This window comes from Artemia sp. Qi Xiang Cuo, chromosome 4 (assembly GCF_049724085.1).
Source record: "Artemia sp. Qi Xiang Cuo chromosome 4, ASM4972408v1, whole genome shotgun sequence".
Lineage (NCBI taxonomy): Eukaryota > Metazoa > Arthropoda > Branchiopoda > Anostraca > Artemiidae > Artemia > Artemia sp. Qi Xiang Cuo.
In genome coordinates this window covers 42,214,493-42,240,399 of record NC_142797.1, presented here as the reverse complement: position 1 = coordinate 42,240,399, position 25,907 = coordinate 42,214,493, and the positions used below count along the sequence as shown (strand labels likewise).

At 35.3% G+C, this 25,907-nt stretch overlaps 2 protein-coding genes across 2 annotated transcripts in view; one reads left to right on the top strand and one right to left on the bottom strand.

Annotated features, from left to right (window-relative positions):
- Positions 1 to 6,106, top strand: part of LOC148953127 (nucleoplasmin-like protein ANO39) — a 36,163-nt gene extending 30,057 nt beyond the window's left edge. Inside the window, exons 3-4 of the mRNA XM_089088312.1 lie at positions 3,177 to 3,393; positions 5,877 to 6,106. Coding sequence (XP_088944438.1) covers positions 3,177 to 3,393; positions 5,877 to 6,034 — 375 coding nt within the window. The 3' untranslated portion in view covers positions 6,035 to 6,106. The remainder of the gene's footprint in view (positions 1 to 3,176; positions 3,394 to 5,876) is intronic.
- Positions 6,107 to 8,855: 2,749 nt separating this feature from the next.
- Positions 8,856 to 25,907, bottom strand: part of Cndp2 (Cytosolic non-specific dipeptidase 2) — a 32,332-nt gene continuing 15,280 nt past the window's right edge. Inside the window, exons 4-8 of the mRNA XM_089088309.1 lie at positions 20,429 to 20,658; positions 19,179 to 19,377; positions 13,375 to 13,596; positions 12,119 to 12,370; positions 8,856 to 8,973 (exon numbers count right to left, since the gene is read on the bottom strand). Of these exons, the coding sequence (XP_088944435.1) occupies positions 8,923 to 8,973; positions 12,119 to 12,370; positions 13,375 to 13,596; positions 19,179 to 19,377; positions 20,429 to 20,658 (954 nt within the window). The 3' untranslated portion in view covers positions 8,856 to 8,922. The remainder of the gene's footprint in view (positions 8,974 to 12,118; positions 12,371 to 13,374; positions 13,597 to 19,178; positions 19,378 to 20,428; positions 20,659 to 25,907) is intronic.

Genomic DNA, 25,907 nt, shown 5'->3' with positions numbered 1-25,907 from the left:
GGTAACGAGCTGTAAGTAAGGATCAATGCGCCATAATGGTAACCAAAACTCCAAGAAAACGGAATTCTCAAATCAGTAGTTATATTAAACGAATAGGCTTATTATGCTGGCTCCATAAATATAAGTCTCATTAAGTTTAGTGTTAACCATAAAAGGCTACGAGCCTGAGAAAATGCGCCTGATTTCCGAAAACATGGCTGCCTAAAAGTAAAAAAATCCTAATTCAAATCATAACATAAGATTCAACGCATCCGCAAACCCCACTGTGGACATTTAAAGCTCATATCTGTGAATTAAATTAAAAAAACCTGTTTTTTCAACTGAAAGTAGGGAGCCACATTAAAACTTAAAACGAACAGAAATTATTACACATGTGAGGGGAATCACCTCCTCATTACCTCGCTCCTTATACTAAAGTTAGAATTTTGTCCGAATTCTCTAAGAATGACTCCTGAACCACAAACGCCATTTAATTAGAATAAAAAGCTCTTTTATCAGTGACAAAAAAATTTTAGCGTAAAGAACGAGTTATTGACGAGGGGGCACCCTCTTCATATATGTTGTAATTTCAGTTGGTTTTAAGTTTTAATGTTGCTCCTTACTTTCAGTTGGAAAAACTTGTTTTTTAATTAATTTTTCCAACTGGACGCATACGTATATTGCACTCAAAAATGCTTCAATATATTTCAATATTAAATAAAAACAAGTTTTTTTCAACTAAAAGTAAGGAGCAGCATTAATACTTAAAACCAACAGAAATTATTACGTATATGAGGTGGTTCTCCCCCTCGTCAATACCTCTCTCTTTACGCTAAAGTTCGAATTTTGTTCCATATTCTTTAAGGCCATATTCCAATCTCTTAATCACAAAGGCCGTTTATTTAGAATAAATAGCTCTTTTGAAAGTACTAAAAATACTTTAGCATAAAGAGCGAGGTATTGACGAGGGGAAGAGCCCCCCATATACGAATAATTTTTGTTTGTTTTAAGTTTTAATGTTGCTCCTTACTTTCAGTTGAAAAAACTTTTTTTTAATCTTACGAGAGGGTGGACATCAGGACGGAGCGACTAGCATTATATTATGTGTGGGAAGCTGTGTTTAATTCTTGCCTGGGCCAAAAACGGATGGTTTTCACTTGTTCTTGAGCCAGACCGTATGTGGACGAATTGAAATCGGAACAATTAAGTTTGTGTTGAAGAAGGTTATCCAAAGATGCTCTACTGACCTTTTGAGACTGCGAGCACTGTTTCTTCTTTCGACGAGAATTCTTTGTTTAAGTACACTGGGACGTGTTTCAAATTAGAGTTGAACTCAAGTCTAAAAGTGTTCAAGATTTGTAACGTTTTCCTGGTCTCATTGACGAAATATCTGTTAGAAAGATAGCAAATCTGCATTGGGAAAACTTTGAGGTCCAAAAGAGGAGTATTAACCCTTGGGTCCCAACAGTGCTGTCATCTAATGCTACTGGACATTTTTGTTTGTGATTTCTGATGAGTGTGACATTTTGTTTTGATGTAGGTCCGAGGCTGAGACGTTGTATACTTATGGCTTCCAATATTTAGTAGTTCTATCTTTTGTAAAGAAATTAGGGTTTACCCTTTGCTTCTTAGTATTGTAATTAGAAAGTTAGCCCTTGGCAAGAAATTGGGTTTTGACGCAAGAAGCTTTTTTTAATGTTGAAAATAATCGAGATAAGTTCATCACATATATTACATCAATTTTTTCGTACAAAACTTGTCCAGTAGAGTTTCGAGTGGTCAAAATTATTTCCATTTTCATTGATGAGCTGGATATTGGAAAAAAGGCAATAGGAAAATGACTGTGCAAAAATGAGTTAAATCCTGGAAACAAGCTAGGTCAGGACTAGATAAGCATACGAGGTAAATCGTAACTTGGTGTTAAAACGAGCTAACTGTTTAGTATAAAGGTACGGATGAGGCATACTGTCTTAATGAGAATCGTGCAATTATTTCCAATCAGTATGCTTTGAGGCACCAAGTCCCATTTCACAAAGTTTTAGCAGAAAGGTGGCCATGACACACCTTTCAAGTGGAATTGTATGATCATTATCAATATGTATGATTCAAGAAGCTAAATGTGCTTTTCACCCTTCGACAACCCTGGCCCTCCCACCACCAAATTTTGAGCACACAGGTAGGCATCTTGTGTCTTGTTTAATGCAGAATCTTGTAGCGATTATTATTCGAAGTATCAAGTGAACCTGTACCGTGTTCCTACCGCCAATTTTTTAGTACAAAGATTATGCATGATTTTCAGCATGTATGATTGGGAAGCAAAGTGGATTCGTCGTCCCCTCAAAAGCCCACTGTCTCTACCACAGCCAAATTTTTAGCACGGAGGCAGGTAAAATAAAAATTAACATATTTGTAACGCAAGAATTCGGCTTGAATCACAAGGATTTTCAATCTGTATTATTGGAAGTTTAAAATTACCCTATAATTCTTCCAATATCGCCTGTCCCTCTTACCGCTAAGTTTTCAGAAGAATATTAGGTATATTGCACCTTATTTGAACCAGAAGGATTTTTTCAGTTTTTTCTTAATGAAGATAATAAAACATATTTTTGAAAATCTAGGGATAACTATTTAGTTGGTTTTGATTTTTTTTTTTTTTTTAATTTATTATTTTATAAAAATGTCTGAAAACGCAATTTCCAACATCTAGGTAGATGGAAGACAAATACCCTCTCCCCCGCTTTCCCTCAAGCAAAAGAATAATATGCGCATATACTTCTTTAGTGGTGAGGGAGATGCCATATTTGTGCTAATTGGTCTACTTTGTAGAACCATCTTTTTCCGATATGTTCGATACTATAAAATCTACCCTTGTATGTAATTATGAAGCAATGGTAAATAATAATTCACTGTAATTCTATATTCTCTGCTCTGTTGCAATTTAACTGAGAGATACGGAACTAAATTTTTCTGTGAGAAACTTGTAATGTGTGTTTTGAGATAGAATAACACAGGGTTACTTTCATTGCATTCTTCGAAATTACACATAGATTGAGTAAGGCCTAAAGTTTAGGGACAAGTAACAGAAGTAACAACACCGATCAAATGTCAGGAAAGGGAGAGTGAAGTTAGTAACAAAAGTTTTCAAACTAATCTTTTTTGAATTTGTGTTTGAATGTTTGTAAGTTTTAATATTCCAGGCTATCTTAGCACCTGAAGCTAAAGAAGGGGAATTAAACGTGGTGGAAGTAGAGGCTCATGGGTATTCAGACAATAAGCTCAAAGTTCTGTGCGCTGTTATGGCAGCTGGAAAAGACCACCAGCGTTATTTGGATCTCGTATTCCATGATTCACCTGTCACTCTAAGACTCGTCCAAGGATCAGGACCAGTGCACTTTGTGGGGTCACATGGAGTTGGTATGCTATTAATTGCCAGTTTATAATACAATATTGATGTTTCTATTCTGCATTGAAGCTGACCACCAAGTAATACGTTTGGACGACCGTTTAAGCTAGAAGTAATTTGTTAATTCCATAGAGTATGTAAAATTAAGAAAAAACCCATAAAATTTTACCAGAATTGTGACTTCCTAAAGTACTTTCGAGTGACTCGAAGGAAAACCAATGCAGTTACCAGATGAAAAATGTCTTCCCCACCTTTATTTTTCTTTTAGTCCTGTCTAATATTTAATCTTAAGCCATTGTATCAGTCACCCGTACGATTTGCCCGGCTATTAAAACATGCAAAGGAAAACATTAATGATCAAACAGCTCGTGTTAACCAACTTTTAATAGGGAAGGACTCGGGCTAATAGTAAATGTAACTATTATGTAAAAAAAAGCTTTTTTTTACAAACATGGCTATCTCATAAATTTCGACATAGTTTTGGAGTGCAATCACGGGGAGGGGGGGGGGGGGGGTTAGCATCTAAGGGCGTGGAAGAGGTTCTCAATCAGGACTTTGGATTAAGAATTCACAGAATAAGATTTTTTTTCTCTGACTGCATCATATTATATGAATGATTGTAAGAAGAAATATTGGGATCAGTCAATCGCAAATTCTGGGATCTAGCAACCTTTTTAATCTCCTAGTATAGAGGAATAGCTTCAAAAATTAACCTTCGGGTTAAGAAGATACCAGACCCATACATCTCGGCATCACAAAATCGAAGGAAGAAACTTGATGAGAAAGAAAGGTATGAAAGTCGAGCTAAACAAGTACCTGACAAAAAAAGAGCGCAAGGGGAAAAACAAAGACGTTATCAAACTGAGTTTAAAAAACAGACGCAAACAGGATGAGAAGGTGGCAGCTCTTGACAAACGTTAAGTTATGTCGACTGAAAACTATCAGATCAGCATCACTCCACAGAAACGATAAACAATTGGCATCGTTGTTCATACTGGTGTTAATTTCAACTTGAATGATTATTATGTCTACAGGCAAACGTTGGAAGGTTCATAGTGTATCTGCGATGATTCAAACATAAAATGGTGGGGAAACACTTCAAAACGTACCTAAATCATTTTAGAATGTTTAAGACATTCCGTTTAGATGTTAATTATAGCTTGAACGAAGTCCTTGGTTTTAAAAATCTTACTGAAAAAAGGGAAACACTTTCGCAACTATGTTCTTTCATTCGCGACTTGAACCGCGTTTCTAATTTATCCTAGCTAATCTTCTGACATTCATTTTTTTTTTTTTTTCAAATACCTGAAAAAATGCATGCAGGTAAAAATGCAAGATGTGTGAAAAAATGAGATGAAATATACGCAAGATACAAAATGAAAATGCGAAATACGAGAAAAATGCCAATGGTTTTGTGATTTGCTCGAAAAAAAATTCAACGTGTTAATAATGTCCAGTGTAGCCGACTATACATTATTTTTTACCGCCGTCTGTGTATCTATGTTCTGATTTTTATTACGTCTGATGTCATAAATTTACCCGGAAAACGAAGAGAAAGAAATAATTTCATGAAAAATAAAATGCTTTGGCTAAGCGAGAGAATTAAGATCAGTAACTTCCAAAACTGAATCGTAACACTTTTTCGTTGTCAAAATCAAATAAACTCATTTAGAAAATAAGAATTTCTAATTAGAACCAAAAGAAAGCCTACCGTTAGGCTTGGTTTGAGTATGCCAGACTTGGCTTCCTCTGATCAAGTCCCTGGTGCCCCACTTTGCAACAATTTGCTTGATCTGCTCGGAAATGCTTCCCTGCTAAGAGTTGGTTCAAGTTAGTTTTTTAGTGATAAACGAGAGAGGCCATTGAATCGTTGTTTCAGTAGATGTACTCTTGGACAGAATTACCGATTATCCTTTAAATGCTGGTTTTGTTTCCTGGACGTAGTTATTACTCTATATGTGATCAAACAACAAAACTGGCTTGTAAAAAAACATCTAAAAAGTCGCAAAATATGGCTCTTTTTTCAAACAATAAGCTATCCTACAATTTTCAAAACCAACTTAAATTGGGAGGGATCTATTACAATGATGCTCTAGTGTCGTCTCTATATGTTCTTCATGACTGTGATAGTGAATATTAATTCAAATTGTAATATTTGACATAATTCCTTATGCAATTTCTCATTTACTTTATTGGTTTCATTTATGTCTTTTTAGTATTTTTTCCATTTATGCTGTCTCTCTCGTGCCATATTGCCAAAAAGCTATATTTTGAGAACATCCTCGATACGAGGAAAATTTTGTGGAGGTATCTGGGGATTTTTCTCGGAAAGAGGGACTAAAGCTGTTTCAAAGCAAAAATTCCACAGTTTGGCCTGAATATCCCAAATTTTCCTTGAAAATACCTTCCCTCAATGTAGATATACTTGAGAATATAAATAACAAATGGTATAAAAATATAATGCCGTAATAATCATTTTTCTTGAATTTACTAGCCTATAAATACAACATGGATGAAGACGAAGAAGAAGCAATGGACGAGGAAGATGAGGAGCTTGGTGAAGAGGAAGAGGAGGAAACGAGACCAAATCCAGCCAAAAAAATGAAAACTGATAGCCCAAAGGCAAAGAAACCACAGCCGAAGAAAGCCTAACTTCAAATACCATGTGATTATTCCATTATGTATCTGAAAGCCCATTTTTTCAATAAAGCTTTTTCCTATTTATGCATAACGTTTAGTTTCAACGAGTTCGTTTAGTTTCAACGAGTTCGTTTAGTTTCCCTTGATTTCGTTAAATCCGTAGTGCCGTACCATGAGATTAAGGTCGCAAAAGAAATTTTCTTGCAAGTCTGCGTTGACATCGTTTGTTGACTCTTAGTTATAATTGTTATATACACGAAATCACAATCTATAAAACCAACTGAAAAACGCTATCCTTGGGGAGGAAGAGGGGGGGGGGAGAAGAAGCCTTAGGTTGAATTTGATGAAGATCCCAGAGAAGCAAATTTTCAATTGATACTATTTATGATATCATGTTATATTATGATCATATCCCTTGTCACCAGGATACGTCTATTACATCATCTTGTACTTGAAGATGCAGTTTTTATGTCGAAAATCATATTTTATATTAATAAAATTTTATTAATATTTTCAGAAGGCCCTAGATATAGCAATTTTGTTTCAAATGAGCCTTTAAACAGCTCTCAATGTTGTGCCAGTGCCCCGCTAGCGGTGAAAAAAAAAGAGGATCAGTGTTACCCCAACTTGATTTTAATCCTGTGTTACCACAAACTTATGGGAACTCCGAAAAATAGCTTGAAACCCCTCGAAAATGGTGTCGTATCAAAATGAAAACTGCACTAGCGGAATCACCTAAGCCAAATATAGGAGAGGCACAGTTCCCCGTCTTGAGAAACAAGAAAAACGATTTTTTGCATCGGAAGTACTGATGCATCCCTTTTTCTTTTTTGTCGCCGCAAGTGGGGCACTAAAACGTCATAGATAGATGTTTAAGGGCTTACTTAAAAGATAATTTTCATTTTTGTGCTTTTATGAGCAGCAAAAGTTAATGTTGAAATAAAATCCGATTTTTGATATGAACTGCATCTTCATATGCAGGATGATATGACACACCTATCTTTTGACAAGGTAATACAATACATGCGTCTTTTGAAAAGTTATCAAACAGTTCGTGGTAACGAACTGTAAGTAAGGAGCGACCCGGCTCAATGGTAACCGAAACTCTAGAAAACGGGTTTTTGATACCAATAGATATATCAAAAGAATCAGATTTCAATGCTGATTTCAAATATATAACTTTCATCAAGTTTAGAGCTACCCATCAAAAGTTACGCGCCTGAGAAAATTTGGCTGATTTTCAAAAAAAGGGGGAAAGACCCCTAAAAGTTATAGAACCTTAATGAAAATCACACCATCATATTCAGCGTATCAGAGAACCCTACTGTAGAGGTTTCAAGCTCCTATCTACAAAAATGTGGATTTTTGCATTTTTTGCCAGAAGAAAGATCACGGATGCGTGTTTATTTGTTTGTTTGTTTGTTTGTTTGGTTGTTTTTTTTTTCCCAGGGGTGATCGTATCGACCCAGTGGTCCTAGAATATCGTGGGAGGGCTCATTGGAACGGAAATTAAAAGTTCTAGTGCCCTTTTTAAGTGACCAAAAAAAATGTAGGGCAACTAGGCCCCCTCCCACGCTCATTTTTTCCCAAAGTCACCAGATCAAAATTTTGAGATAGCCATTTTGTTCAGCATGGTCGAAAATATTATAAAAATGTCTTTTAGGATGACTTGATCCCCCAAAGTCCCCAGGGGGAGGGCTGAAAGTTATGAACTTTACTCAATGTTAACATATAGTATTGGTTATTGGGAAGTATACAGACTTTTTCAGAGGAGATTTTTTCTGGTAGGGGGGGGCAGGAGAGGGTCGGGGGCGCTAGGGAAGGCTCGGTCCATGCCGGAAATCGTCCGGGGGGAAGGGACATTGCGATGCAGGGGGCGCCGGATTTCCCAGCATTATTAAAGAAAAAGATCAGGAATTAAATAAAAAAAACAAGTTTTTCAACTGATCAACTGATTGTGATTAAGAGGTCATTTTTAAAGAACTGGAAAAAAAATTCGAACTATAGTTTAAAGAGCAGGGTATTGACTAGGGGGCGAACCCCCTAATATACGTGTTAAAAATTTATGAATATAGAAGTTCGTTACGTAAGTTAATTCTAAGTTACGTATATTTATTACTAATAAAAACGTTCGTAAATAAAATTAAACAAGTTTCGAGAAAGCCATTTAACCAAATATAATATGCAAATTTTGTTTTAATTATTCATGTACGGTGAGCCAAAATCAAAACCTGCATTAATTCAAAAACGTTCAAAAATTAAATAAAAAAAACAAGTTTTTTAACTGAAAGTAAGGAACGACGTTAAAACTTAAAACGAACAGAAATTATTCCGTATATGAAGGGGCTGTCCCTCCTCAACGCCTCGCTCTTTACGCTAAAGTTTGACTTTCTCACAACTCTATTTTTTTAAACAATAAAAAAACTTTAGCGTAAAGAGCGAGGCGTTGAGGAGGGGACAGCCCCCTTCATATACGGAATAATTTCTGTTCGTTTTAAGTTTTAACGTCGTTCCTTACTTTCAGTTAAAAAAACTTGTTTTTTTTATTTAATAAGAATAAAGAACCAGGGTTACAGGGTTTGAAGTACTTTATTGCCCAGTGTTTTTCAATGCAGACTCGAAAGCTTCGATTGGTTTAAATAAGATTTGTACCTGTTCCGAGAAATCTTTAAGTAACATTTGCTAGGTATGCAACTCTATAAAACATTTCTTGATTTGGCTAGATCAAGAAGGAAGCACAAACTTGACGTGCACAGGGTGGCCACAATGTGCTAATTGTCAGGTTATTCTTAACGAAGAAAACCTAGAAATCAACTACTGATCCATGAATAAATAGGAAGAATATAATTTATTGAAATATAGTTCCCGTCATCTTCAGTAATATGTTAAAGTGAAGATGTTTATTGTTCTATTTTGGCAACTTCGTCAAGGTAGGCAGCAAACATCTTCGTCTAAAATGGAAAAAAAGTAAAATTTATCTGTCCAGCAAAGCTCTAAGAGAAACTTAGTTCTGAAGATAAACAGAAGCGAAACAAAATAATAACACTTGGCTAAGAACGTTAATAATGTTGATCTATCTAAAAAAAAAAACTTCATAGCATGAGTTGCTCAGAGGATAAAATACTATGTCTATAATTATGGGCTTCATTAATTTATGCTTTGCTAAACAAAAAAGTCCGTTTTGGGACCACTTTGTCAAGCAAAAAGAACTTTTCCGGGGCTGTTTTATGACCCTGGCTTCGCTGAAATAACAGCTAATTTTTTTTTCCTCCATATATTGATGTATGCATAGTCAAACAGTTCGCGGTAACGAACTGTAAGTAAGGAGCGACTCGGCTCAATAATTAATTTCGGTGTTTTGTTTGTAAATAGTAATCATATCGCATTCTGGCGGCCTTTATTGGATTTGAACACTTGCCATGCATAGAATCTGGATTCTTGATAATTTCGAATCAAAACGAAATCCAAGCATGCAGGCTGAGTTTCGTCAGTTCAGAAAATGTCTGAATGAAAAGGAGCTTGTAATCAGATAAATTTAAGTAAGTGGAAATTTAAGTTAGGCTAATGTAGCTACATATATATATATATATATATATATATATATATATATATATATATATATATATATATGTAGCTACATTAGCCTACCTTAAATTTCCACTTACTTAAATTTATCTGATTATAAGCTCATTTTCATTCAGACATTTTCTGAACTGACGAAACTCACCCTGCATGCTTGGATATATATATATATATATATATATATATATATATATATATATATATATATATATATATATATATATATATATATATATATATAGCTACATTAGCCTAACTTAAATTTCCACTTACTTAAATTTATCTGATTACAAGCTCCTTTTCATTCAGACATTTTCTGAACTGACGAAACTCAGCCTGCATGCTTGGATTTATCTGTTTTATATATATATATATATATATATATATATATATATATAATATGTAGCTACATTAGCCTACCTTAAATTTCCACTTACTTAAATTTATCTGATTATAAGCTCATTTTCATTCAGACATTTTCTGAACTGACGAAACTCACCCTGCATGCTTGGATATATATATATATATATATATATATATATATATATATATATATATATATATATATATATATATATATATATATATATATATATATATATATATATATATGTAGCTACATTAGCCTAACTTAAATTTCCACTTACTTAAATTTATCTGATTACAAGCTCCTTTTCATTCAGACATTTTCTGAACTGACGAAACTCAGCCTGCATGCTTGGATTTATCTGTTTTATATATATATATATATATATATATATATATATATATATATATATATATATATATATATATATATATATGTAGCTACATTAGCCTAACTTAAATTTCCACTTACTTAAATTTATCTGATTACAAGCTCCTTTTCATTCAGACATTTTCTGAACTGACGAAACTCACCCTGCATGCTTGGATATATATATATATATATATATATATATATATATATATATATATATATATATATATATATATATATATATATATATGTAGCTACATTAGCCTAACTTAAATTTCCACTTACTTAAATTTATCTGATTACAAGCTCCTTTTCATTCAGACATTTTCTGAACTGACGAAACTTACACTGCATGCTTGGATTTATCTGTTTTATATATATATATATATATATATATATATATATATATATATATATATATATATATATATATATATATATATATATATATTATATATATATATATAATATATATATATATATATAAAACAGATAAATCCATGATCTGTTTTATATATATATATATATATATATATAAATCCATGATGATTATTTTGAAAAAAAATATAAATGAAAAATAATAAGATAAAATTTATAACAGAATGTAGTAGAATTTAGCAACAATAGGGGACACCTTTAAGTAGAATGAGTTTATTAATTTTAATTATAAAATTATCAAAGGCTATTATATGTTTGATGACGTTTAAGTTAAAACATATACAAGTGGATCGTCATTATCCTGCTTGACTACACTCCTTTATGCTGCTAACCACTAAAAAAAAAAAAAAAAAATATAGACCTTAATCTCACTGATTTTGTGACTTGCACTCGTTTCATAAGTTTGATTTTAATTGGACAAATAATCATGAACCTTACAGTGATTAAATAAGAAAAAAAATTACTGAGAGTTAGGAGCGACATTAAAATTAAAACGACAAGAAATTATTCCGTATATGAAAGGGGCTGTCCCATTTTTCAGCGCCTCGCTCTTTAAGCTAAAGATCTATTGTTTTAAAAAGTGGAGTTGTGACAAAGAGTCAAACTTTAGAGTAAAGAGCGAGGTGTTGAGGAAGGGGCAGCCCCTTTCATATACGGAATAATTTCTCTTCGTTTTAAGTTTTAATGTCGCTCCTTACTCTCAGTTACAAAAAAGTTAGTTTTTATTTAATTTCTGAACGTTTTTCAACTATGCAGGTTCAAGTTTGGCTCACCGTACATGAAAAATTAAAGCGTAATTTGCATATCAATTTTGAAGATTTATTCCATATATGAAGGGTTGCCCCTCCTGGTAGTTTTCACTAAGTAGGTAAAAAGAACCCAGGAGGGAATTGGCCTACACACAAGGTATTTACAGCTATATTCTTTGTTAGTTTGATTCTGTTATTTTCATGTTCATCAAGCTCCATCATTTCTCTACAGTTTTCACATTTGCCTTATAACATGGCCACTAACACGTTTTACAAATTAGTGTGCTGTTAGTTGTATACGTTTTACAACTAACACGTAATTACTAACAGTTAATGTATTATATTTGTATGTTTTAGTTTATTTATTGCATGACCAAATATTCCAGCTTTCCTCCTCTTTTGGGGACTTTTAGTGCCTTATGGACTATATCATATCAAAATAAATGTAATCATTCAGTTTTTATCAACCAACCAAAGAGCCTGTCCATTCTATAACATCACGTGATTGGTTAGATGTTACGCATAAATACAAATTATTTAAACAAATAATCTTACGTAATCTTAAGTGCATTAAGAAAGGACACTTACTCCTTGAATGTAATTTCTAACATCAATTTTTTCATTCTGACTGTGTGCTCCGTCATCAGCTGCACCCATAGGTAGCAACATAACACTTTTTCCAGTTAATTGTTGGAATGTCAACGTAATCGGGATTGAACCACCTTCTCTTGTGAGTTCTGGCTCAGTGCCATAAACTATTTGGTTGGCTTTACGACCAGCAATGTAGTGTGGATGACTAGGGTCAGCTAGCCAATGGTTGCCTCCGTGCTGAAGATAGGCCTGGAATGTTAAGGTTTTTTGTAACACATATAAAAGCGCTTAATGATTCTCTTTTGAAGAAAAGACAAAGCTAGGATGATATACAGATTTACTATTATCAACAATTGGCCCAGAATGTCTCACAACCTTTTTTCAAGGCTCACTAAGTTTGACTAAAAGATTCTCACAAATTTTTCATTTCATTTCGTAAATGCTTTGAAATTTGAACTCATTTGTCGGAGATTAAGTCTTTTTATGGCTTTGCAGTTTTCAGCAAATCAGTTTGCAAATCGAAGATTAACAATCAAATGATTTATTTTCGAAGGCATTTTACCATTGAGTAGTCAAGCAAATTCATTCTCTCTTAATTTCCCGTGTGCCTTTAAAAGCAATTAAAGATTACAGACAAAGAGTACTCTCTGAGTTAACTGGAATATAATTTCCTTTGAGGCTCCTTTATATACGAGGCATAAATTTAAGTTGCAAGTACTTTTGAAATCCCGCTGTACACATGAAGGAGATGTAAACAAAAATCTTGAAGTCAAATCATGACAAGCCTGGTTTGGCCGAAATGTCACCTGATCGATTGGGGACAGTTAAGTAACATATGTTTTTCCTTCATTTAAGGCTTTTGTAAAGTAACATATGTTTTTCCTTCATTTAAGGCTTTTCTCCGCTGTCCGATTGTTCGCTTATAGTTTTGTCAAGACAGTGGTAACACAATTATTAGCTAACAATAGTTATTAGTTGAAAATTCGTAGAAACATAACAACTAGATCTGAAACTTAAAAACCACTTGCCTAGAAATAAAGTGGTCAGTCAGCTTGAAAATTAGAGGAATTATTTATGGGGCTAAGAGAACCTCAAGACAGGAAAAAAATATATTCTAAGAATAAGCCAAGTTTAACTAATGTTAATTTGACCTTTCAGTCTAATTTCCTCTTTTTCCTCGTTTAAGTTTAGAAGTTATACCGGGGTTAGCTATTTCACCAACTTTGTTGGTATCAGCTAACCTTTGTACTAACCTTATATTTATTTGGGCTATTTCTTTTCCTCCACTTTTCGTCCAAATGTTTCACAACAGTCTCTGCGACTTTTTCTGGTGTTTGATCAGGAACTATTCGGATAGAAAATTTCCCAATAACTTTTCGGGGGATGACTGTTTTTGATCCTTCCTCTGAGAAAGCGCCCTGGATACCATGCAGAGACAGAGATGGATATCTCCACCTATGCATTAACAACTTAACCTAGAAACATTAAACACCTTATTTAGTTTTATCATACCATACCATAATTTTAGACACCTAAGTTATAACGCAAAGACAAAAGATAAAAAGTACAACGGGCAAAAAGTCTCAAGACAAGAACATAAGATCGATGGGAGTTGGGAGGGGGCTCGTTTGTCACTCTTTCAGCCCTGAGCGCCACCGCGGCCCTACAAGGCACACGTCAGAATTTTAATGTTGCCATTTTGGTTAAGACGGCCGGAAAGCATGTAGCTCTAGGGAAAGCTTAGATGTAAGGAAAAGGATGTCAAATTACACAAATAACTGATTTTAAAAAAAAATGCTTCACAGATACAGTTTTCATAGTCAAGACAGTTGACTTAGTAAAGAGGGACGCGTCTCCATGTTTTGTTTATTTGCTTATATATTTTTCTGACCACTTTAAATAAAAGGGATCGTCAGAAAAAAAACTTCGGAGAGGGTTCATTTATTTGGAAATTGAAAGTTATAGTGGCCTTTTTGAGGATCAATAATGATTGGAGAGCAAAGCTTCTATTCTGAGTCTTTTTTTCTCCATGGGATGGGATCGAAATTTTCAGATAGGCATTTGCTCTCAGTAGTTGAAAAGTCCAACGATTATGCCTTCTGGTTCGACAAAGTCTGGACACAGAGGACGTCAGGTCTTTGTGGGAGGGGTGATCCGAAAAATGGCCGAAAAAAGCTGTTTTTGAAACTTGTTGTGTGTATATATTGCTTCAACCACTAAACAGATTGCTTCAAAAATCTCCAATATTCACAAGAAAAGTTTTATCATAGGCAGCGCAATCGCGCTGCCTAAGTAAAGAACGATGTTGGCACTATGTATTATTTATTTACTTATTTATTTTTTCTTTAGACCGCGGCACTTCGTATCGAAGGAGTTGTCGCAGAAACTTCGAAAAGAGCACATTAGATTGAAAATTTAAATGGCTAGTGCTCTTTTTGATAGTCAAAAGTTATTAGAAGTTAACTAACACCCCTTCCACGCCCACCATTTCCCAAAGCACATCCAATAAAAATTTTGAGGTAGGCATTTTGTTCAGCGTAGTTGATTTACACATATAAATTATGTTTTTGAGAAGAACACTCCCCCTCAACCCTCAGGGCAAGGGTTTTAAGTTATGCCCTGGGGGCATATAAGAACGATGTTGGCACACTGTATTATTAATTTTTTTTTCTTTAAACCAGGGTCGAAAGTGATTGGAAGGCGACTAACACCCCTTCCACGCCCACCATTCCCCGAAACACATCCAATCAAAATTTTGAGATAGCCATTTTGTTCAGCGTAGTTGATTTTTAGATAGAAATTATGTTTTTGAGGAGGACACTCCCCCATAACCCTCAGGGCAAGGGTTGTAAGTTATGCCCTGGGGGCATATAAGGTTTTTATAGAAAGCCTTGTCGTTGAAACTTCAAAAAGGGCTTATTCGGTTAGGAATTCGATGGGCTAGTGCCCTTTTTAATAGTCGAAAATGATTGGAGGAAAAATAACCCCCCTCACACGCCCATCATTTCTACAAACACATCCATTCAAAATTTTGAGAGAGCCATTTGGTTCACCGTAGTCGAAAGATCTGGAAATAAGGTCTTTGATGGAGATAACCCCATCAAACCCCTCTGGGCAAGGATTGTAACCTGTCCCATGGAGTCTTCTAAGCGTCTTATAGAAAGCGTTGTCGTAGAAACTTCAAAAAGGGATCATTCGATTGGAAATTGAAATGGCTAGTGCCCTTTTTAATAGTCGAAAGCGATTGGAAGGCAAATAATCCCCCTCACACGCCCACCCTTCCATTTGCCGAATATGTTTAAAATCTAAATGTTGCCTTAAGATTAAATCAAAATGCACTATTTTAATGCTAATTCCCAATAAGGCATCTCAGCAGTATCCCAAGAACGACTGAGGGTATTATGTTCAAACTTTCGGGGCTGCTCCTGCTCTTAAAATTTAACCAAATCAAAATAGCTTAAGTGTATCCAAGCTATCAAAGAAAGTAAACAGATTTTTTTTGGCGAATGGTATCAAGTTTTCTATTCCAGGTCAACTAAAGGAGGTATGAAACTAAATTAAACAATACTATTTGTGTCCAGGTTTTTAAAAGGGTGTATGTTGTTAAAAACTGCTGAAAATTTTTCTCCAGCGTATACATAGCAGGCCAAACTATGAAGTCTTAAAAAAAAGAAAAGATTTTAACTATTATTTTCTTTTTCGCTGAAAAGACTATGTCAACATAAAACGAACAGAAATTAATAAAAAAAACTTTTTCCACAAAATAATTTTTTCAAAGAACAGTAAAGAACTCCATTAAACCAAAAATGAGCAAAACTAAAATCAAACAATCTATCAAGCGGGAAACTACCACAAATCAGCATCGATAAATAAATGAAACCCACAGCGAACAGAAATTACAATAAATAACCGAGTCAAACTCAAAACGAGCAGAAATTAATATGAGTTGGGCTCAAAACTCCTGTGCCTTCCGAAGGCCAGAACATAATTTGCACTTTACTGAAAATAATGCAAATGAATGTGCATTGTCAGTTTAATATACATATACTGATATTTAGTAACCAAAATGTTAATATAATTTGATTTATTAAAGTTATAAAAGTAAAAACATCTACATTTTTCAGGCCCTGTTTGGTTTAATTCGAGGCAGATCTCATATCCTTGGAAATGAGTTAAATTGTAGTTTTGTACGGTCACGCACTTCATAAGGTTCTCCTCGAAAATATAATCATGTCCATTGCAGATTAAAACAATTCCGCCCTTTTGAGATTCAATCATAGCAATTTATTTCATTAAAATTAGCAAAACCATTTTGTCAGTCAGATTTTGCTTCAGTTAATCAAGAGAGCGGGAAACTAATAAAAATTGGATCCTCTGCGATTTAACACGGGAAGATAGGAATTAAAAACTAATAGCAGCACTGACAGTGTAGGGTCTAGGGACTTCAGTAAAAAGTAGAAAATTTGAAAGAAAATAAGACGGCTAATACAGCTAAAATAATTTTTCTTTCACGAGTTATAATTCTAAGTCGAAATCCAGCCTGGACAAAGTACACCTAGGCTAGCTTGTGAGGATGCTTCAAGGGTAATTAGGCTAGTTCGCTTTAGCCGGTAAGCCTACTGGTGACAGAATTCTCCTATCTTTATCCTCGCTTACATTTTAAAGTACCTGGAAAGACAGGTATGCTGCATATTTGTCTGCACATTGCATAACAGCGCTTTAGGGTAGGCTTAAGAAAGGAACAAAATCCAAAAACGGCAGATAGCAGTGGTGATTTATGTGTTTGATACTAGCGCTAGTTTCAACTCTAGTAAGTTTTGAAATACGTTGACGACTTGTCCTTAAAGGAAATCGTATCTAAGGATTCGAAGAGCAATGCTGCTGGTTTCATCGACCAAGTTACCTCAGAGGCGGCTGAACTAAACATGGTCGTGAATAAAGACAAGTGCTCAGTCACGACATTTTCTTTTCTTCAGAATACTCAACCATCTTTCGAACCTCCTATCGCTTCCGAGCTAATAAGCCATAAAATAACTTTACTTGGTTAGTGATTTCTTCTGACCTCTCATGGCGGGAGAATACAAAGACAATTGTAAAAAAAGCTAACGGCGCAATCCAAATGCTAAAAACACTGAAAAAATTTTGAGTTCCTAAGGATAAGCTGAAACTAATATTTCACACTTTCATCCCCGCCGAGAAAAATTATGCCAAAGATTTGGCTCCTCCCTCCTTCAACATCTCTTCTACCGATCATTCCTTCCCCCACCTTTTGTCCCTATAAGATCTCTTCTCTCCAGGGAAGTGGCTGAGAAGGGCCCGAAACTGACCCCAGTCCACTGTAACATCATGCGCTACAGTAAAGGTTTGTGCCAAACTTTGTGAAATATTACAATGTTCTCTAGTGTTTTTATTCTTCAGTTTATTTTTATCCTGACGAAGTTTTATCAGATAATTTTATTCTCAATCTCAAGTGTTTTTATCCTTTAGTTTATTTATCCTGACGAAGTTTTATCAGACAACTTTATTTTGCTAATTATGACTAAGAGACATCATATTTGGGCTTTGCCCACGAGAGCTATGTCTTGTTTTTGAATTAAATGAATTTGAATTTGAATACTCTCTGCAGTCAATTCTGCAAAAGTGAACTGGGAGCTTAGTAAGCTGGGTCGTAAACCATCAGTCTTTATAGTGGAACCTAAAAACTTTAAAAGTTGGATTTTTTTTGTACGAAATATAAAAAAAACAAGTTTCCACCCTCTGTACAAACTCTGCAATAGATTTGTCGTTACTTGAAAGTTGGAAAATCCCAATTTTTAGGTTAATTCCTTGGGCAAGGTCATGGAATGAAAGAAGTGCCAAAACGCCATTGGAAGTTTCGTATGGGGGAGGGGCAAGGGCAGAGGCTCTATCCTGCTCATTTCAGTGTTGATACTGTTTGAGCAGGGTTACATGAGGATGAGTTTGAGTGAGGTGGAGTTCCATGACGTAAAGTAGAAATATGTTCAATTGATATGAGGTTGACTCGCATGGGGGTAAAATCAATGGGGCTGATCTGAACGAGGGTTGAGTTGTATGACCACTATAACAAGAAAATGTGTTTTAAATTTGAATTTGCACGTAGCCAACGCTTTAGAGGGCATTAAAGATTTTGTAAGGAAAAATGGCTTGATTCATCCCATCAAAAGTGTTCGTTCATGTGTGTATCCGGCACGTATATAGGGACAGGGAGGAGGCTTTTTTGGCCGTATCTCCGGGAAATCTCGAGGTTTTTTTACGATTTTTCTGTGATTTTTCGTTATCATCATTTTCCCAGGACCTTTATTACCGAGGTTGACACACGACACTTAGTAAACCTAATCAAAACATTCTCTTCCTTATGTGAAGTTTTTCCCCGGACTTTCCTGAATTTTGAGTCTAGCTGCATGCTTCTATTTGACTATAACTACTATCAATGTTGTAATTACTTCAATGATAATTTCTGTTAAATTTTTGCGACTACGGCAAATACCGCGGCACTATTGCAACGTCACTCCAGCTTCTACAAAGACTATGACAAATGCGACAGCTGCAACTATTACGACAAATAAGACCACCGCGACTACTACTATGACGACAAACGACTATAACTACTACTGAAACTTGTAAAAAACTGTGTATCATTCCAATTTTGATGAAAAATAAGCGTATTTTAGCACTTGCTATTTATTATCGTAGAAAAAAAACTTCCTGATATAATTGCATTTACAGTTCCACAATTTAGAAGAAAAATTATTTTCATATTTGTTTTCGTACTTTTAAACACATTCTTTTCAAATTTATGAGATTTTGGAAAGGAGGTAAGCAGTTTATTCATAAACTAGTGAGAGAGTTTGAACGACATGCATAATAAACATATACTCTCTCGTGAGCATCGGCAACCAACTGATTCGCTAACAAACTAGTTGTACAATAGAGAAATGCTTGCTCCGGGTTCAAAATAGTGTCATATGGTAGCTGTTTGTTCAATGACCTACAGAAAAACTGATTTTTACTGAAAATTAATAAATTTTTGAAGTACCTTGTCTTCGTTGTGCAGTAATTTCTCAGCCCCAATATCACGTCGATACACTGGTACATCAAAGGTTATGTTTTTGTACAAGTCTTCTTCGGCCTCTGTCAAAGGTCTCACGTCTTGCATAATTTCAGGAATAAGGATTGATCCATTAACATCTACCAAATTATCCATCATGTAGATCAAATCGGCCATTGCTTCCTGACTAGAGTTAAATTACTCCCTGATTATTTGGATTATTTTATTCGAGTTAAAGTAAGGAAACAAGTCAAAAGCTTGAATTAAAATGTTTATATAATCATTTCAAGTTACAAAACATAGCGCAAATGCAGCAAGACTTAATATTTTAACAATTTTTTTTATCCTTGAGTTCAGAATATGGAACTTTCTTAACTATAGGAAAGGCTTGCACGGACAGAAAAATGCGCTACAATAATCGTTCAGGAGACTTGGAAATTTACGCAAAATCATTTTAGAATCACAAGGATTGATATTGGCTATACACATCCTGAAAATCTGTCGCCCCAGCAAATCAAGGACCTGAAGGCCCGAGCGGTGAAGGGAGGGAAAAAAGCGAGCGAAGAAACCGGATGGATAGAAACATGAAAATTGATATAAATAATAAGTGCATAACCATGACAATATTCACAGGCTTCAGAGATCCTAAGATACAAATTAATAAACCAAAAATGCAATGATATGATGTCGTGAAAACAAGTGCGCAAGAGCTGAAGACTCAAGCTGCCGACCGCAGTGAGTGGAGAGACAAGGTCAGGTTATATTTGCGAGCGCCGAATGGCTCCAAACTTTCAAAACATTAATATCATTTTCCATGTATTATTCTTTTCAATTTTACTACTAATTCACCAAATCAAAAGTAATATATTTCTTAGTCAAATAATATATACAACAATCGATGGATGGGATATTCATTCAAAGTCATGCGAAGGGTATTTAAAGAGAATATATTTAAATTTAATCATAAAGGCATTGTACTCGAATTAGTCATTGCATTTATTGTCTTTCTTAACTCACAAATCCATAGTTACTTTTTTATCCCATGCTCATGTCGAAATTAGATTTTTACCTTCCCTTTTTAAATCCTTTTTCACTAAACAATGCTTGAGATTTTACAAAAAGGAAAAATAAATACCAAACACAAACAAAGATACAAGAATACTAAGCGTAAAAAGGGCAAGAACTGCAAATGTCGAAGAAAAGAAAGAATACCGATAGGAAAAAAAAAATAATCTTACACACTTCCGCCGAAAACTCCACTATGTAAATCTTTGGCTGCGCATTCAATCTCGATGAAGAAATAGCATAGCCCCCTCAGTCCGTAAGTGAGAGATGGTTTACTTTTTCCGAGCCAGTAATTATCAGATATACAAACAAAGTCTATATCGCCAAGGAAATCATTTTTCTTCGTAGCCAGGAATTCTTCTAAGCCTTGACTTCCCATTTCCTCCATACCTTCAAAGCAAAACTGAAACGAAAACAGCAACTTTATACTAAAACAAGTATTTGGCGCTAACAATACTATCAAATTAGATTCAATGCTGAGTCAGTGGCCATTGTCGTGTCGTAAGTGAGACAAGATAAAGGTGATTTTTGTGAGAAAGGTTCTCACAAAAAGGATCATTGCCAAACTTGCATTTCTCGTACAAAAGGGTTCTATATATCCATTTTAAATGTTTGTGGAGCAGTGGCAGTTTCAGGTTTGGGAAGTTCCCCCAGTTTTTTTAGCATCTGACATTAAATACTTTTTAATATACATTTTTACACTCCTGTTTTATACCTTGCCCCCCCCCCCGGATTATGAGGCCTAAAATCGCTACTTTTACGGAGCCAATAATTTGTTAAAGTAACCAAGCATAAAACTGAAATTATTACGTATAACCCAGATAAGCTCTTTTTACAAAACCATAAATCACCCCTCTTTTAGGATTTATTCCCACAGATTAAGCAGAATACTAAACACACACACACACACACACACACACACACACACATATATATATATATATATATATATATATATATATATATATATATATATATATATATATATATATATATATATATATATATATATATATATATATATATATATATATATATATATATATATATATATATATATATATAAAAATATATATATATATATATATATATATATATATATATATATATATATATATATATATATATATATATATATATATATATATATATATATATATATATATATATATATATATATATGGCTATATGGAAATGGTTCAAAATCACCTTCAGGGGTTTGTGATGAATATGCTGCTAAATAGATTCTGTGATAAGTTTAACCAGCTACTTTGAAGTCGTTATGAAAACATAACGACTATTGATGGAACAACTCCTGTTGAATGAAGCTAAAGCAAAACATGAGTTCAGGTTTCAGATTAGTTTGTGGAACTCTTTAGAGAGAAAGTGACGTCCTATAAAAGGCCAAACCTATTCATTTGGAAATTGTGGATGTAGCAATGCAATTCGACCGAGCAGGAAGCAACCTCCAAATGAGTCATGTTTTTATTATTTTTTTCTCGGGAAAATGGAGGACTCTACAGTGAATACATACAACCCTGAAGGGTCCCAATGACTTTTAATTCACACTTGTATAGTTTACTGCATATTTATAGGTTTGTAGTGGGTTTTGCGCCACAGTTTTTTGGCGTCGAAAATGGCGATGGTGTTGATATTCTAACGTAATATTTCTTTCTTCTTCACTTTCATTTTTGACTCGTTCTGATTCTCGCTGTCGCTTGTCTTCTAACAGTACAGTACTTTGTTCTTCACTTTAATTTTTGAAACGTTCTGATACTCGCTTTCGCAGGTCTGCTAACTGGACAATTTTTTGTTCTTCACTTTCATTTTGACACGTTGTGATTCTCGCTGTGGCTTGTAATTCTCGCTAAGGCTTATCTTCTAACCGAATTTATTTTTGTCCTCGTTGTCGCATATCTCTTAACCGTATATTTCTTTGTTTTTCATTTTCTTTTTTTTGGTTCATTCTGATCCCCGTTGCCGCATGTCTTGTAACCACATATTTTCGTGTTCTTCACTTTCGTTTTTGACTGGTTGTAATTCTCGCTGCCGCTTATCTTTTAACCGCATATTTCTTTGTTCTTCAATTTAATTTTTGACTCGTTATCGCAAGTATTCTAACCGTATATTTCTTTTCTCTTCATTTTCGTTTATCATTATTTCAGACATTTTTTCAATGCCCTTTACCTTATCTGCTCGGATTGGTCTTGTCACATTTGATGGTCTAGGTTGCTCACTTTCATCCGTGAATTTACGTTTCTCAGGTCGTCTTCTTGACCTTGTCTCATTTGATGGTCCAGTTTGTTCATTTTGAGCAACTGTTAATTCACGTTTTTGTCCCCTAGATATTATGAAACTGCTTAAAACGCCTTCTTTGTTCTTCAATTTCGTTTTTGATTCGTTCTGATCCTCGTTGTCACATATCTTGTAACCCAATATTTCTTTTGTACTTCACTTTCTTTTTTGACTCGTTCTAATTTTTGCTGCCGCTTATCTTTTAACAGCACATTTCTTTGTTCTTCACTTTCGTTTCTTCCGTGAGAGAATCTTCCGTGGAGGAGCATTTTGCGAAGGGGGAATTTTTCACGGGTGTGTGGGGGGGGGTAAAATAATGCTAAATCTGTAAATGCGATTGTTATTAATACGTGGAAGAAAATTTCTGCGGGGTAGAAATTTCCGGGGGGAATTTTTCGCAGAAGGGGAATTTTCCTCGGGAGAAATTTTCCTTGAATATCTTTTCTTTTAAGATCGCAGCAACGCGCAACGGGCAAGCTAGCAAAATATTTAAATTATCTTCAAATGAAAATAAAAAGTACCATTTTATATAATAAAATTAACGAAAATTACTCCGTGTATGATAGGGCTGCCCCATCCTAAGCCCCACTCTTTACGTTTAAGTTTCTTTTCTTTTTTTTAAAGTATTTATGAGTGAAAAAAATGTGTTTAATGGGTAATTCCAAATGTTTCATATACTGATGTCTTTTAAAACGTTTGAACTGGTAATTTTATTATTTAATGTAAATGTACATCAATAAGTTCTTCCAGTCTTGAGGCATTATGGAAAATATATTTGATCCCATTGCAATGCATACTGAGTAGGACCCATCAGCGTCAGGACACGTCCCAGTAGTTGCAAACCTTTCTTCCAGCAATGGGTTAAATTGTATGGTACTGGATCATCCCGGCTTGATCTCTTCTAAAATGATCATTCGGATTCCTTTAGTGTCGAAAGCTATCCTTTTGCCAGCGACCATGTGGCAGTTATACCTCGTGGAAATCTAAAAAAACTTTCACCTGTAAAGCACGAGCGGATCATCAGGCAGTATCACTGCATAGACTGGGATGGTCTGCGAAACTTCTTTTCAGCAAAGCCGTGGAGTAAATTTTTAAAAGAAGCCCCACATAAAGCAGCGGGATTTTATGGAAAAGCGATTACAGAGGCCATTGAACAATTCGACCCATCAAAAACAGTAAAAGTCTCATCTCGAGATAAGCATTGGTTCAATGCTGGTTGTTGAAAGGCAACCCAGACCAGAAAGAAGGCTCACAGGAAATGGCGTTCGACTAAATCAGACGAGGACCGGGCTGCTTTTATTAGTGCTCAGAACGAGTCTGTTCAAGCCGCACGCCAAGCTAGAGCCGATTACAAACACAAGTTTGTAGACAAACTGAAAATTGCCCCTGCAAAGCAATGGCGGAGGGTCGTCAAAGAAGCTCTACCGTCGTCTAAAGCAACGTAGATTCCCTCGCTTTATGTTGAAGGGACGATAATCCAGTCAGGCCAGGAAAAGGTAGATGCTCTTGCACAAGCTTCTTCAAAGGTCTCCAAACTTGATGACCCCGGATTCTCCCCTCCCCCTTTCCGCCAGGAACAGATGCGAAAATCACCAGCGTTAACATAACTACTAGTAAGGTGCTCAGAACGCTAAGCCAGCTGGATGTCACCAAAGCTTCAGGACCTGACACGATTCCCAATCTCATCCTCAAAAGATGTGCCCCTGAACATGGTGGTCCTCTTGCTTCTCGGCATAGAAAATGCTTTGCAGCGGGATCATTCCCGAAATCCTGTAAAATTACTCATGTTGTCCCTGTTTCAAAGAGTCCGACCTTACTAATGTAGGATCGTATCGTCCAATAAGTCTGCTGTGCTGCGCAGGTAAAGTTTATGAAAGCGTCATTAATAAGACCCTTTACCAATACCTAGGGTCACATCTGTTGTTGACAGACACGCAATACGGTTTTCGCAGAAAAAGTGACTGTCTGATTGGGCAGTACATTAGACTGTCTGATTGCGCAGTATTAAGAGTGGGTTTGAGCTTCTTTCTCAAGGGTGCAATATTCGCCTACTCTCCTTTGACATCGCAAAAGCCTTTGATCGTGTATGGCACAAGGGACTTCTTTGTAAACTCAATGCCTATGGAGTTGATGGTCGACTATTTGAGGTGCTTGCTGACTTTCTTCGTCAAAGTTCGACGGCTACATATCAAATGAACACCCAGTCTTATCAGGAGTACCCCATGGAAGTATTCTTGGGCCAAATCTTTTCTTGGTGTTCATAAACGACCTAGGGGACAACCTTGTGAAGAAACCTTACCGAATTGCTGATGACACGACAACAAAAACATCAATTGCTAAGGACGAAGATCCCAGCGAACCCCACAAGGAGCTTCCAGCTGACCTGGAGAGAATTGAGAAGGGGACAGATGCGTGGCTAGTCAGTTTTAACGCACCGAAAACGAAAGAGCTCCTAATTTCTAAGGCGCGCAATATGAAGGCTCATCCTGATTTCGTCTTCAAAGGAAAGGCAATAACACCAGTTGATACACTACGCCTACTTGGAGTCAACTTCTCTTCAGATCTCTCATGGACTGAGCATCCCAGTAAAATTAGATCCTCTTGCTCCAAGATGCTAGGAGTAATCCTAAGATGCAAAAGCCTCCTCCCTGATGACTTTATTCTGCCCCTATTCATTTCGTGCATCAGACCTGTCATGGAATATGCATGTTCTCTCTTCGCTGGTGCACCTAAAAGCTGCATCCATCTACTCCAACGGATTCAAAATCGAGCGGTTCGTGCCGGAACCTTTGGCAACACGACAGCTAAATCCCCACCGTTGACCCAGGAACGCTTCGACGTGGCGTCCAGGTCGGTTTTATACAAGTACATGTATAACCCCTCCATCAGAGGAGCTATCGAAGCTCATTCCTGACAGAGCAAAGCCCTTGCGATCAACTCGCCAAAGTACAGCCCGTCAGGTCTACCTTGAGCAGGGTACTTCCCGCCAAGAATATCTGAAAACGACTTTCGCCCGACGATCGATCGTCACATGGCATAGCTTGTCGGCAGAGGTAATCCCAGAAAATCTTTCCCTTGATGCGTTCAAGAGAAGGTATAACAAACACCTCAGTGTTGGAAAATGAGGTAATTACCAGGACTAGCGGTACATCATCGCCTGTAATGGAGCCGTGAAGCCTGTAATAAAAAAAATATCCATATATATATATATATATATATATATATATATATATATATATATATATATATATATATATATATATATATATATATATATATATATATATATATATATATATATATATATATATATATATTATATATATATATATATATATATATATATATATATATATA